General features: G+C 38.8%; 1 protein-coding gene across 1 annotated transcript; it reads left to right on the forward strand.

Moving 5' to 3' along the window:
- Positions 1 to 54: 54 nt before the first annotated feature.
- LOC146469662 (DNA polymerase eta-like) lies at positions 55 to 13,878 on the forward strand. The gene is made up of 9 exons (XM_085122975.1): positions 55 to 267; positions 2,422 to 2,667; positions 4,226 to 4,469; positions 5,380 to 5,483; positions 6,418 to 6,537; positions 9,418 to 9,541; positions 10,396 to 10,461; positions 11,786 to 11,952; positions 12,871 to 13,878. The coding sequence occupies exons 1-9, from the start codon at positions 137 to 139 to the stop codon at positions 13,739 to 13,741; spliced, it is 2,073 nt and encodes a 690-aa protein (XP_084979101.1). The 5' UTR covers positions 55 to 136; the 3' UTR covers positions 13,742 to 13,878.
- Positions 13,879 to 14,569: the final 691 nt, after the last annotated feature.

Below are 14,569 nucleotides of genomic sequence, written 5' to 3' on the forward strand. Positions count from 1 at the left end.
TATACAAGCTCCCAAACGCGTACCTTGTCCTCCCCGCTTAGTCAATAAAAAATTTCGCGGGAGAATAGAAATTTCAAAATGGCTGCCCGGTGATAAGTATAGCTTTGGCGTCGTTCTTCCTGTATTTTCAAGACAGATGGCGTTAGATCGTATCGTAGCGCTCGTGGATATGGATTGCTTCTACGTGCAAGTCGAGCAAAGACGTAATCCAGAATTAAGAGGAAAGCCATGCGCTGTGGTACAGTATAAAACTTGGAAAGGTGGCGGGTACGTACCTGTAGGTTTAAAAATGTTTAACTGAGCTGCTAATTGCTCTTTGATCGAATCTTTGCGATAACAGGATGGTTTCATTCTCTTTTGAAGTGAACAATCGATACTTCTGTGACGTTTTCTTTAGATACGATCTTAGCTTATAATATTTAGCGTGGTGTTTTCAACATCAGCTTTTGAAGTTGAAGGTTTTCTTTCGGAAAGATTGCATAACAAAACATACAAATAAATCTAGTGCTAAGAAATCATGTTCTGTTTTTATTCATGTTCTGTTTGCGGAAGAAAAATGCAGTGTATTTATCCCGTGGATATCCTTCGCTTACGTTACACTTGGCCATGTTAAAGCAGAAGCTTTAGAGCTGTACACTATACAAAATTATTTAAAAATACACAATGTGTGGCAGTCAGTGAGAGTAGGTTGACCTTGGGCCCCTTGTTCATTAGTTCAGTAAGTAATATTAGATAAGTTGTAGTCTAAGTCAGGGCTAAACAGCTTATCAACACATCCGTGTGGGTACGCTGTCTGTATTATGTGATAAATTTAGAACATGGGAAAATACACCTGCGTTCTATTTTTGTGTTTTAAAATATGCAATAAGGTAATCAGCTACACTGCATCTGGTCACACAGTCATGTATAGGCCATCTTCAATCGCCATGTTCTGGATAGTATGACAGATACATAGTGGTATCGCACAAGTCTTTAAATAATTAAGAGCTACTAAACTGCATAATATATCTAAAAGTGAACTTTGTGTATCAACAAACTACAGTGTGGTTATAGGGGTATCACATAATGTGTTGATAAAATTGGTTTCTACAGGCACTTTTACACGTGCGACTTTTGATGTAACTTTTGTTGCACTGCACTGCAGTTTTTCTCATGCAAGGCAGTGACTTGAAAACGTATGTGTAAACCAGCTGCCATTTTGGTGCCATTTCAGCCTGATATCACTGTACATTTTCTTGGAAATCCTGCAGTTTATTTTGCATCAAGTTTCAAACATGGTCAAAAACTGTGTGATATCATGGCGGTAGATTGCTCTTGACTAAAATCTCTGCTAAACACATGCAATTTAAAACTGCAACTTGAGAATGACAAAAATATTGTGCACATTGTGACTAACTGGGCCTTAAAGACTGTGCCTCCTTTTGCAACTGTGCTTGCACGTTCTGTGCCTGTTGGGATTGTATGAGAAACGGCGCTTAAAGTAGCTTATTATCTTATTCCTGATTTATCGACTCCTTAAGACATTTACTACTATAATCAAAGTTATTCTGAGAAGAGTGATTCAGTGAAATTTTCTATCAAGCTTGAATCCAGCTGCATTTGACCATCGTTTGAGTCTACAAACAAAAACTTGTAAAATAAAATAAAAAAATATCGATAAAACTCAGGTTTTTTCTGTAATCGCGTTGCCTAATAATTTAAAGGTACTTTTGTGGTTTATTGACTATGCAGCAAAAAAGATCTTAAAAGAAAATTGGGTGTAACCAAGCATTTTTCAGAGATAATTAAGCTTCAATTTGGAATAAAAATTCTATACATTGTGTTGTAGAAAGTCTTCAAGAATTATTGTTGCTTAATTATCTCTGAAGAATGTGTGGTTACCCCTAAGTTTATTTCTGGATTCCAATAGCCCTTGGTAAGATCTGTTTTTCCTACATAGTCATAAAATTACTATCAATGCAAAAGTATCTTCAGTCTCTATTAGGAAGAACTGTCCTCGGGGGATGTGGTGGGGGAAGGGGAGAGGTTGGACCTTGGCAAATAGTTGTTTCTAAAAGTCATTCAGCAGTTTTGCCTTATTCGTAAAATGACACACTGTTTCAATCATTGTCCAGAAACAACCAATATTTATGGTACAAGGCAGACTGACTGCAGTCTGTCAAAATTCAAACTGCAATAAGATAAAAGGGGAAACTTTAGTAATTACTGGTAGATGTGCATAATCTAATTTTTAAATCAGCAAATATATTTAAATGAAAAAATATCTGTCAAGTCATTTTTAACCTTGTGTAAACATGGCTGAAGCCTCCCTTCCCCCTCTTTCTTCTCTATACTTGCTGTAATACATGTCGTTATATCAGTCGAGAGTACATTATCATATCATTAAGTTTTATGTACTTTATTCTATTTTTTTTTCCTTAGCATTATAGCAGTGAGTTATGAAGCTCGTGACTTTGGTGTGACCAGAAATATGCGTGGAGATGAGGCTAAGGAAAAATGTCCAGAGATAACACTGGTGCGAGTTCCAGAGGCTCGTGGGAAGGCCAACTTAACTCATTATCGAGAAGCAGGAGCTGAAGTGATTGCTGTGCTGTCGCGCTTCTGTGACGACTGTGAGAGAGCAAGTGTGGATGAGGCTTATCTTGATTTGACACAACAAGTAAAACTGTAAGCATACACAGCAAATTATTTGCTAGTGCTATTACGATATCAACAATCATGTCTATCTAGTACATAGAAGAAGACTGTGCCTTCTCCAACTTTCTCCTCCTCCTTCTCTTCGACCTAATCATCGTCATCATCATATCATCATCATCATCATCATCATTTTCATCGTCATCTTTTTCTTCTTACCGAATTGAAGGATACAACTTTGTTTTATTTTTCACTAATTAACAAGGCCATGATACGAAGTATCATGACTGTTTAAATAAAAGGCATTGCATTGTATTGTATTGTATTATTACTTTTTAATCATCCTTCAAATTAATAATAAATTGCTGTACATGATACATCTACATATAATTGTGTGTCTAAGAAATATTTTGAAAGGTATGTTAAGGATGGTGCCTAATAATAAAGAGGTATTTTTGTGCAGTTTATGACTTTTTTGTGGGAAAAGCAGATCTTAGTAAGGCCTATTGGAATCCAAGAAGAAAATTGGGGGTAACCATGCATTTTTCAGAGATAATTAAGCAACAATATTTTTAAAAAGTGCCAAAATATAAAGCAATGTGTGGGATTTTTTCTAAATTGAAGCTCAATTATCTCTGAAAAATGCATGGTTATCCCCAATTTTCTTTTGGGATACCAAGAGCACATGCTACGTTCTGTTTTCTCCGTATAGTTTTAAACCGCGCAAAAATTTTCCTGTATTAGCAGGCACCACCCATAGCAAACCCGAGTATCTCGAGATGCGCAGAACGTATGCGCAGTAACAATAGTAGGCACCATCCTTAAACCCCTACAGCCTGAGCTATCCTGGGCATAGACAATGTTGAATGATGATTGTGGTGATTTTCCTTTCCCTAGTTACTTATTTGACAACTTTGAGCAGTATTATGGTTGTTTGCATGATATATTTAGTGTGTGCTACAAAGGTTGCATATGACATTCATCAGTGTATATCACCCAACTACCAGGAAGGAATATATTGTGAAGACAGTCTTTGGTCTATAGCCCGGAGGGGGGGGGGGGGGGGGTACTCTGGATTTCAAGTGACGGGGATGATCAAGGGATGTTTTTGGGTTTGAAATTTTCGATTCCGGGATTTTTTTGGGTAAGAAATTTTGGCAAGTATTTTTTTGGGTGGCTTGATTTAAGTAGGGATTTCTCGGGGTAATCAAAACAATCTGAAGATTTGTGATAGTGCCCGCGTATCCTGGCCGCATAGTTCTGCGAATAAAGTACAACCAAACTTGTTTTGCGGCTGTTTTAATATTTAACGCATTACATTGCATCTGTTTATGTTATATCATTTAATGCTTTCTGGAAATTTTTAAGGCTCGGAAATTCGGCATGGGATTTTTGGGGGGTTAATTTTTGGTCCAGGGAGTTTTTTGGGTTTTGTTGGAAGCCCTAAAGATTTTTTTGGGTTTTGATTCTTGCCCCCATTCGATCATCCCCGTCGCTTGAAATCCCGAGTACCCCCCTGGGGTCTATAGACTCCAAAAAGTCAGTTTTTCATGTTGCCTTAAATTGATCTTTTTCGCTCATAATTTAACAGAAGAATGAGCACTATGGACGTAGATGAAATTGTTAAAAAGTCTGCAGCAACTACATTTCTTGAAGGCTTCATGATTGATGACGGCCACACCAAAAGTGTTGATCATGATGCATGGAGGGCTGCTGTGAAAGATGATGAGAACATTAGAAGGCTGGCTGTTGGAGCAATTATTGTGTCAGAAATGCGAGAAGCAGTCCTTAAGGAAACGCAGTTCACCTGCTCTGCGGGAGTTGCTCATAACAAAGTAAGGCAATGAATAAACTAACTCCAAAATCTCCACCTTTTACCCATCATTTCAAATTTCATTTCCCTATAGATCTCAACCCACTGACGGCCTTCAGATTTCATCCTAACACACCTGCAGCCCTGCCAACAGTTCACCCTACCTCTCCATGCCATTATTCGTCTTCCTTCCCTTTCCATCTAGTACCCTCCAGATTTTAACCCACGTGCACTCCATGTCTACCCTCTCCAGATTTCATCCCACCCCCTACAGATCTCAACCTATTCACCCCCCTCCCCCAGATTTCATTTCATCCCCCAATTTAGCCCTGCTCAGTATTCACCATGCCACCTCTTATCCTTATCAGTATTCATCCTTCATCCAATGCCATTTACCCTACCCCCTGTCTAGCCACCCCCCCCCCCCCCCACACACATCTTACCTAACTTCCTTCAGAGCTTGCCCATCCCCTTTTCAACGTTCTTCTTTATCCTGAACTTGTCAACGCAACTTCCTGATCCCTGGTACAGGAAAAGCTTTAGCCAGAAGAAGGTAGCTTGGCTCACCAGTTAGGGTGTTGGGCTTGAAATCTGGGGGTCCCCAGTCCAAGTCCAGCTCTGGCCGCTGGCTGGAGTTGTTGCTAGGTACGGTAGCCCCGAGTTCAACTCCTCAGCCACTCTGGCAATTAACCAGCTGGTCTGCCTCCTGCCAGCTGATATTTGAAATCACATTATGTTCTATTTGAATTATTTATTTGTAAGGTTTAAATTTTGCTATTAATAATATATTCTTTAAAACTTTATGAGGAACATGTCTTAGCATTTGACACCCAATTTTCAGTTTCTGGCTAAAAGCTTGTCATGAGTGAGTTCACATCAAACCTTTGCAAATGACCTACATCTAACATTGCTGACCTACTACATCCTTTCAGATGCTGGCAAAGTTGGGTGGTGGACGTCACAAACCAAACAAACAGACATTACTGCCCCAATTTGTGGTGCCAAAGCTTTTTGAGACTGTTCCAATAAAGAAAGTGTAAGTAAATTGACTCAAACTCATGCTATTTACCAGAGCTGTCATTTAGGTTCATAACCCGTAACACCTGTAATCTTACAGTGTCGTCAATAACAAAATTCTTGTTTCTGATTGGTTCCCCGTCGCACTTTTTTGTTACCTAATTGGAGGACGATCATGTGAGTGTTAAATTACTGCTATCCAATTTGAACTTCGAATTGGATACCTGTTATTGGACACCTGCGTCATTCATACATCAATTCCTTGCTGTCTTTGTACTGTTTTGTAAAACTGATTGAATGAATTGCTGACATTTTCAGTAAAAAGAGTTTCTTCCAGACTTCCTAACCTCAACTTTTGTTGATACGATTAATTGGTAACAAGATCTCTCGTTGTACAATTCAGGGGGAATCGTGCTCGGCCAATTATGTTTGATCTTGATGGTCGTAGGTTCATTTTAGTCACAAAGCAACAACCTTGTTACATGTGTGAAGAACATAAATAAATATTATTGTAAAATGTGGCACAAATGTGAACAACAGCCCTTTCTACCAAATATCAAATGTACAAAAATTTATTGTCTCAACAGTTCATTTACATGGCCAAACTAAATAAATAGTCCAGACTGCACGAAGAATGGATCCACAGAGTACATGATCACCAATGATACAATTTCTTGATACAACAGTTCATTAATTTGTGTGGCCAAAATTAAATTTGGACAAATAAATCTCTTAATAAATAAATAGTCCAGACTGCACAAAAGAATGGATCCAATGATACAATTTCTTGATATTCTTCATTTACAAATTCTCCCAATTAGTACTTAAAAGAAATATTTGTAGTTCAGTGAAGAGAATGTGGATGTTGATTTATTTGGAGCAAAAAAAGGGCCAACAATGTATTGAAATAAAAATCACATTTTTGATACTGATCTGCAGTTAATTGTTATTAGGCGTAACATGGGAGGCAAGCTTGGTTTTGAAGTCTGTTCAAATTTAAAAGCAGAAAAGATGAGTGACTTGGCAAAATACTCCCTTGGTGAGCTACAGGCTCGGTTTGGAGACAAGACTGGGTATGTTTGGTGGACATTGCCACTGTAGTTCATTAATTACATGATATTTCATTATAATTTTATTTCAAAATATTATATTTCAACAAGTTGGATGTAAGACATTACTCTATTCTTTACGATTCCATAAGCAATTGAATGAGCTAGAGATGAGAAATATTTGAGATGTGTTGACACATGTAAGCTAAAATGATAGGATAACCACGATCGTAGGTGCCTCCACTCATGTCCTTTCAGATGAAGATCAATTCAGTGATGCCTTTACGTTGTCGTGAACTGTGCATCAGGCCGGGGTTAGGTTTAAGGTTGTAGGTTTTACCAACCACTACGGGTGGCTGGTGGGTCACCCAAGGTCAACTCATTTCTAAAATGGCGTAATTCGGTTGACCCGCTGACCAGCTCCAGAGGCTGGTAAAATGTAACCCTGTCAAAATGTTGATTTCTCTCATGAAGTCTGTAGGTTAGTCTGGCTAGCTTCTTCTGCATTTTTCTTATACCACTCATGTAGAAGGGACACATTTGTTGCCCGCTCATCCAGATCATCATCATCATCATTTCATCATTGTCATCGTCATCATTATCATCATCATCATCATCATCATCATCATAATAGTAATATTAATAAGTTAAAAAACTTATAACACGCAAGTGTCTATACAGATATAATCTAATGCGTGATAAAATAAATAAATAAATAAATAACTTATGTACGTAGTGTAAATAAAGTATACATTAATTACAAAAAGTACTTAAGAAGTAATTATAAAAAAGTACGTACATGCCATAAAATTAATGTAGAAATAAATTAAGTCATCGTCGTCATCATCATCGATGTTTATATTTTCAAATTTCTTTTATATCTTCCTCTTTCTCCTTTTTAATACATCTTTTCACTTGTTCCATATTAAATGGTAGTCTCTCTATCTTAACTTTATTTATCCATTTTCCTTTCCTCGTCAAATCGTCACTTCTTTTCTTCTGTACTTGTATTTGTGTTTCTTTTTTTCTTCTTCGTTCTTCTTTCTTTCTTTCTCTCCATCTTTTCTTTTGCTCCTTGACCTTCTTTTGGTTCATTTCTTTCCATTTTTTCACGTTCTCTCTTCTTTTCTTAATATCTTTGAATGGCATCCTTTAAAAATAAATAACAAAAATCTGATCAAAAAAGTGCCTTGTTTATAGTGGAAATGCACCCAAAGCTTGTTTACAGGCACTCCACTACAAAATAACGGGAAACAAATAAGCAAATTAAACATAAAAAGTTAAAAATCCCAACTGGCAGGAGGCAAACCAGCTGGCTAATTAAAAGCATGGCTGGCGACAGCGCTTGAACGCAACGAATTGCTCACTAATTTCCAAAAACCCATTTTGCTTGCAGCATCTGATTTGAACTTCAATGTTCGCCATCAAGGGCGCATTTACTTGGCTTTTAATGCGCCATTTCAATTTTTTTTTTGCAGAAATCGCAGCCTGGTAAAAAAAAACTGGGCTACACAAGGTGTATAAAATACAATTTTTATCCCCCTAGAGTATCAGAATTTCAACTATACTTATAAACAATGACCGTTAGTTCGCAGTGTATGCAAAATGGTCAACACGTGGGTTTAAACTGGTAATTCGCTTCAAAACACCCGAAACGTGTCTGAGTTTGTTAGAGTTACGGTAAGTTTATTGATCCTTATGAGGTGCGCTATAAATTTCGCACGTTTTTTTTTTCAGAAATGTGAGCTTGCTAAAGATAAATTACTTCGTCGATTCGTTTTTCATGATACCCAAGCGATTTCAAATTATCGAACCGTTAACTGCGGTAATAATTCAAACAATTGAATCTCTTACCTTGACAAATTTCCAGTTACTGGTGGTTTCGTTGTATAAATGTGCGTGAGCAATACCAGACGCGCTGCGCTGATGAATGGATTTCACTTGTGATGAAAAAGCTCTTAGAGAAGTTGAATATGTAAACGCAGTAAAATCTTCAGCTTACAACCTGCGCTCGAGACGTTATTAATTGATGCTCATTTGCATAACTAATCCAAACTTTGCAAGATGTGGTACTGCGCATCGCGCATATGCGCGTGTTAGGATAAACAGAATAAAACTCATGTTCCAACCTCGTTCCCATGGTCTCCTCTTCACGTCCCTGGGAACGGGGTTGCTCATGTTCAGAGAAAGAGAAACATGACCAAGCTCCAGCCTTTTAATCTAACACCCGAAATGATTCTTTAGCCTTAAACTTGCTGAACATCAAAAACAATAAAATGTAAGGGCATCTTTAAAGTATTTCAATGTATGCAAATTACGAGCTTTTTGACTTATTTGCCCCATATTTTAGCTGTTTTCAAAAATCGCAGCCGCCTAAGAACCCTAATATACGTTTCGAATGTTTTGCTATGATAAATGGCCTTTGGATGGAAATGAGAAAGTGATATTAAGTTTTATTTTTCTTGACATTTTAGCGAAAAATGTGGGAATAACTAAATTCAGCCCATAAAATAGATTCATTTGTTACTTGAAAACGCTCTTACAGATTTTTCTCTAACCTCGCTCGCAAGTTGTCCAAATTCTGAACATTTTGTTGTAAAGAAAGTGCCCGAGTAGATTTCGAGATAATCGATAGTATTTAACTGAAGAGCTTTGCGTTGCTGTTGCTATGGTAACATCTGTCGCCAGGAAACCAATGATAAATAAAATTTGATCATAGGTTGAAAATGTGGTTTAGTGTAAGGCATCTTAAAACTTTCGCCCAGGAAAATCCCTTTTACCCCACTAACTGCCCCTGGTTCTCCGAGGATGAGTGTAAGGGAAATCGCGATTTTTTTTTTTCATAAATAAATAAATGGTTATTTGCTATATTTATTGTCATCATTTATACTGTCTTGTTGCCAGGGAATGGCTTCACCAGGTGAGCCATGGTGTGGATCACGAGCCCGTCAGACCACGACAGCTACCAAAGTCGTCAGGCTGTGGCAAGAACTTTCCAGGAAAAAGCAAGCTGGCAACAATAGACCAGGTAAAACCTACAGTCGAACCTCCCGTAAGCGACCACCCAGAATGCCAAGATTTAGTTAGACCGCGAGCTTAATTCTTCTCCTGAGTTCAGGGCCGGGTTGTTCGAAAGCCGATTAACGTAAATCCACGATTATAAGTTAACAGAGGTTTTCGTCTTGCTCATTAAAAATGATTTTAAACTGCTCATTTTAAGCTAATGGTAAAGAAAAGTCTAAGGTAAAACTTAGGGACAAAAATCTTTTGGACGAATCCTTATGGATTAGTAAATATACTCGAATCAAAGTTCACGTTAACCCAAAATTAGCTTAATCGGGCTTTGAACAACTCTGCCCTGTAGCGCGCGATGGATCTCGCGAGCGGTGAGGCCGCGAGAAACGCGGACGCGAAGGGAAGGAACACTTTTCTAATTTATTTGAATGTATAATTTTACCGTCACTTTGCGCGCGCGATCTGAGGAAAAGTACGACTGCTCGCAGTCTAAAATTTAGCCGTGGTCGCTTACGTAGAGTCGAACAACCGGGGTCTCTTCCGGAAACAGGTATACAGCGAACGGCGTGGAGATCAGATCATGTGCCAGGTGGTTGCTTACAAGAGGTTAAAAACAATGAAAAATTGTAATGCCGACACCTCAGATAGCTGTCGCGGTCGCTTACGGAAGGTGGTCATTTACGAGAGGCCGTTCCAAATGTAGGGCTTTTTCTGGGAGAAATTTGGTGTTTTGGATAGGTGGTCGCTTACGGGAGGTGGTCGCGTATGGAGTTTGTATTTTTCATCCGGTTTTCATTTTCCAGTGATGAAAGAGTAAATAAGGATTGGTTACAGTGTAGTTAGAAGTGGTTATTTTTGTCTTCACAGGTAAAGTACTGGTTAGAACAGTTGGCTGGTGAACTTCACGAACGACTCACACGGGAAGCTGAATTGGTAAATTTGTTTATAATACTTAGGACCTTTCTGAAAACCACATTTAGTGAATGAAAGCTTCCTAATAAAAGATTATTATTATTATTAATTTCTATACTTCCACAGTTAAAGCGCTGGCTAAAAGGTTGAAGGCTAAACAGCAAAGATGCCCCTGTTTCGCCGGTAGTTATACTACAGGCATTCGAAGGTCACCAAGTGGCTTCAGATTGACGGTTATGATCAGAGGTTGTTGCGATAACAACGGTTCGGAGCCGGGGAGGGGGGGTGGGGGGCTCCGAAGAGCGGGTCAAGAGTGTCCAAACTTGTTTCTTAGGTGCATTCTTTTGGGGCTATTCCAGAATAGCAATACATAGTATTCATGTTCTTTTCGGGCCTATTCTGTTTTCGGAATGAACAGAATTGGAGGATTGCATGTGACGTCATGGCGGCCATACTGGTGGATAGGAAGAATAAGATTTTTCTCCTCTGGGGGTTAAACTCCATTTTTATGCAAACTATGTGAACAAATTTTCTTTTGTTTTACCCACCAACATGGCGGCAATGCAAACCACCGATAGTATTCCGTTCATTGTGCCCCTGGTAGCAGAGTGAACGCGTCACAGTTCACTCAAAAAAAGGGAAAGCGCCTTGTTTTGGGAACTGTTATTCTGTACAATCTGTTATTTCTGCAACGGAAGAATTGTCAGAATTGTTCCAAAAAGAATGTTCCCTTGATCTTTTTCCAAGGATATACCGATAACGTTTACGTTTGACAGCACAAATGTAGCATTTTGATGGTGATGCCAAAATTTCCAGTGTACTGGATCCTTTCAGTTTGTGGTAATACCGATTTAGGACAAAGGTTTAAGCGACAAATGGACGCAACTTTACTGTCAACCATCAAAGACAGGTAAAGCACCAAGCAGTGAACCAGTGAATCGGTGTTACCACAAACTGAAAGGATCCAATCATTGGAAATTTTGGCATCACCATCAAAATGCTAAATTTTGTACTGTCAACCGTAAAAGCTACGGGTATTTCCTTGGAAAGCCCTAATATCAATAACAATAATCAATAACAACACTGTTCTCCTTATTTTTCTTATGGCTATTTTTCTTACGGCTTAAGACAATCAGTGGGCCTCCAAATCTGTTTATAAGTGATTTATTTTAAGTAGATAAATAGTTTTTTAGTCTGGGATGCAAGCCTTCTTGTTACCGTCAGCAGCAGACAATGTTTAGATATGATTGTTGGAAAAATTGAAAATGGCTTAGAACGTGGTTTTGTTAAACACCGTTTAAACTGTCTCTTAATAACTGACCAACTTGTTTTGTTTTTTAAACAGAATAACCGCGAAGCAAGATTGTTAGGCGTAGGTTTCAGGACTGAAAACAACACATCGTTCAGTCGTTCGTGTCACATGAAAGATTCAACTGCCGAGCAAATCGCAAAGGACTTGTACAATCTACTGCTTCCATTCAATTCAGTCAAGGATGACAAAACCAATACATGGTAAGGGAAGCAAACTTTGTTCAGTGGATTCAGTTTTTGACAGGATTTACTAAAACTGAAGCACTTAACTTAAACCGTGTTGGTCAGTGTACCAGTTTGCTCCTAATTTTCGAACTCAAAAGGATAGTCCTTAAACTTCGTAAAAATTCATCTTTTTGGGCTATAGTTTTACATATAGTATTTCTCTTGAAAATCCCGGTGTTCAAAACGTTAAGTAGGACTTTAGAAAGTCAGAAAAGCGTGTTTTTCAGTGCTCCGCAGGCAAATTACGGCTTTTTTCTCTCTTATTTTCGGCTACTGTATTCAAAGTGCGTTTGCATTCAAATTTCCCGCTTCGGTGCTCAGAAACAAGTAATGATATCGGGCCATTTTGCCCGGAGATCGCGGGTTCAAACCCCGGCCGGACCAACACTCAGGGTTTTTAAATAACCGAGGAAAAAGTGCTACCTTTGTAATGACATCTGCAAATGGTTAGACTCTCTAGTCTTCTCTGATAAGGACGATAAACCGTAGGTCCCGTCTCAGAACACTTTTTCCTAGTAATCTGTGGGACGTTAAAGAACCCACACACTGTTTGAATAGAGTAGTGGACGTGGTCCCCGGTGTGGTGGCCTGTCTCTATCTCTGATTTCATCTGTCTTTCACATTCATGCGTGGGTGGGGAGGGTGGGTGAGGTAAAAAATATGGACTAATAGTGTTGCCAGTAGCGCCTTCGCGTGGTGACGTCCGATCTCACCCCCACAGAAGAATTTTAAACCGTCATGAGACTATGTGATATGTGCGGTATATACATGTAAATACATTAACATTACCATTAGAGAACCGTTCTAATTATTCTAATAGCTGCCTGAGGTTTGCTCTAATGAAATCAGAAAAAAAGCTTTCCCTAGTTGATTTAAGTTACTTTCATTTGTCAGGTATCCAGGAATCGTTACTCTGAACATTTCAGCGAGCAAATTTGAAGAGATATCAGAGCATGGTAACACGCCATCCATAAGCTCCTTCTTTAACAAGAAAACTAACACAGAAACAACTACAAGCGCCACAAATCAGCAGTTCACATCACAAACACTCAGTGTGAATGAAAACGAAGTAGACGATGGTGCAGCCGCCGCTAGCGTAAAGGTACCAAAGGACTACGCGACGCCCGTAACCGGAAGTAGCATTGAAACAGCAGAAAGAAAGAATGACGGAAAAACTGATTTAAGCTCAAAACTAAGTGACAATATTGTTGCGAACAAGAAAGGGATCGAATCGTTTTTCCCTGACGCTGGGAGGAATAGCGGCGAGGGAAAGGTAAAGAATGTTCAACGGACGCCTCGGAATCCCTACCGAGACTGCGAAATTGATTGCACCGTTTTGGAGAGTTTACCAGAGGACATACGCCGCGAAATTCAACAGTCGCTAGTGAGAAACAACCAACAAGTGAAAAGGACGAAGGAAGGAAAGAGTTTCTTTGGCTCGCGGCGATCATCGGCTGCTAAAGATACAACTTCGGACAGCTGTGGAAATAAGGAAGCACCATTGGAACCTAACAGCTCTTTGGATAGAACGCTTACCAGTGACTGCATCCAACAGGACCACTGCTTAGAGTTGGTGAAATGCGAAAAATGCGGCGCGAAGTTGTCTCAGTGGGAAATGTCCGAGCATTTTGATTATCATTTTGCCCTTGATTTGCAAAAAGGGGAAAGAAATTCAACTGCAACAAAGACTTCGAATACTGTAGCAACTGAGCCTCCAAAGAAGAAACAGCGGACCACAATTCAATCGTTTTTCACGCCTAAATAATTCCACAATATCATCCTTTGCTTATTTTGCTGCCATTCGCGAAACATGGAATGGTTCTTTGTAGTGATGTTTCAAAACCTAAGTACCATGTATACTGTGAATCGTAAATGTGTCACAATAAAGTTCAAAAGAATTAATTCCTTACACATTTCCGTCTCGATGAAACTCTATACAACTTTTAAGAGAACACGAATATGCACACTGTTTGATCGATCCAAACCTTTTAAAATCGTTTTAAATCTCGTTACACAATAGGTCATTTCCGAGTTTTTATGAACCTCATCATGAAAGGGAGGCTTGGTGGAAAACTTTTCATATAAAATAATTAGTTTTGTTTGCATCTGAACGAAAACTAATTTTCATAATAACAACTTTGCATTTAGCCTCGCTTTCATAATGAGGTTCAAAGCAACTCTGAAATGGCCTATTCACAGATCAGTAAAAAACCAGTGATAAACTGTGTTTGCAAGGACCACCGTGACAAAATAAAACTGAGTACCGGATCCTGTAGTGAAGGATCTAATCAGCAAAAAAAATTGTAAAGCAAATAATCTTAAAAAAGAGCAAGGCTGATTTCACGGTCAGGGAAGTATATTTTCCAATATTTCGAAAGGCACGGCCTTTCTTCTTCAAGGTTTGTTTGAGACTGACCCTCAAACAAACCCTGAAGAAGACAGGCCGTGCCTTTCGAAATATTGGAAAATATACTTCTCTGACCGTGAAATCAGCCTTGCTCTTTTTAAGATTATTTGCTATTCACAGATGAATGGTTATCAAATGAATAAATAAGAAGAACTGACTCACTTGACAGAGTCTCGATCTCGTGCG

This window comes from Pavona decussata, unplaced genomic scaffold (genome assembly GCF_977016875.1).
Source record: "Pavona decussata unplaced genomic scaffold, jaPavDecu1.1 SCAFFOLD_120, whole genome shotgun sequence".
NCBI lineage: Eukaryota > Metazoa > Cnidaria > Anthozoa > Scleractinia > Agariciidae > Pavona > Pavona decussata.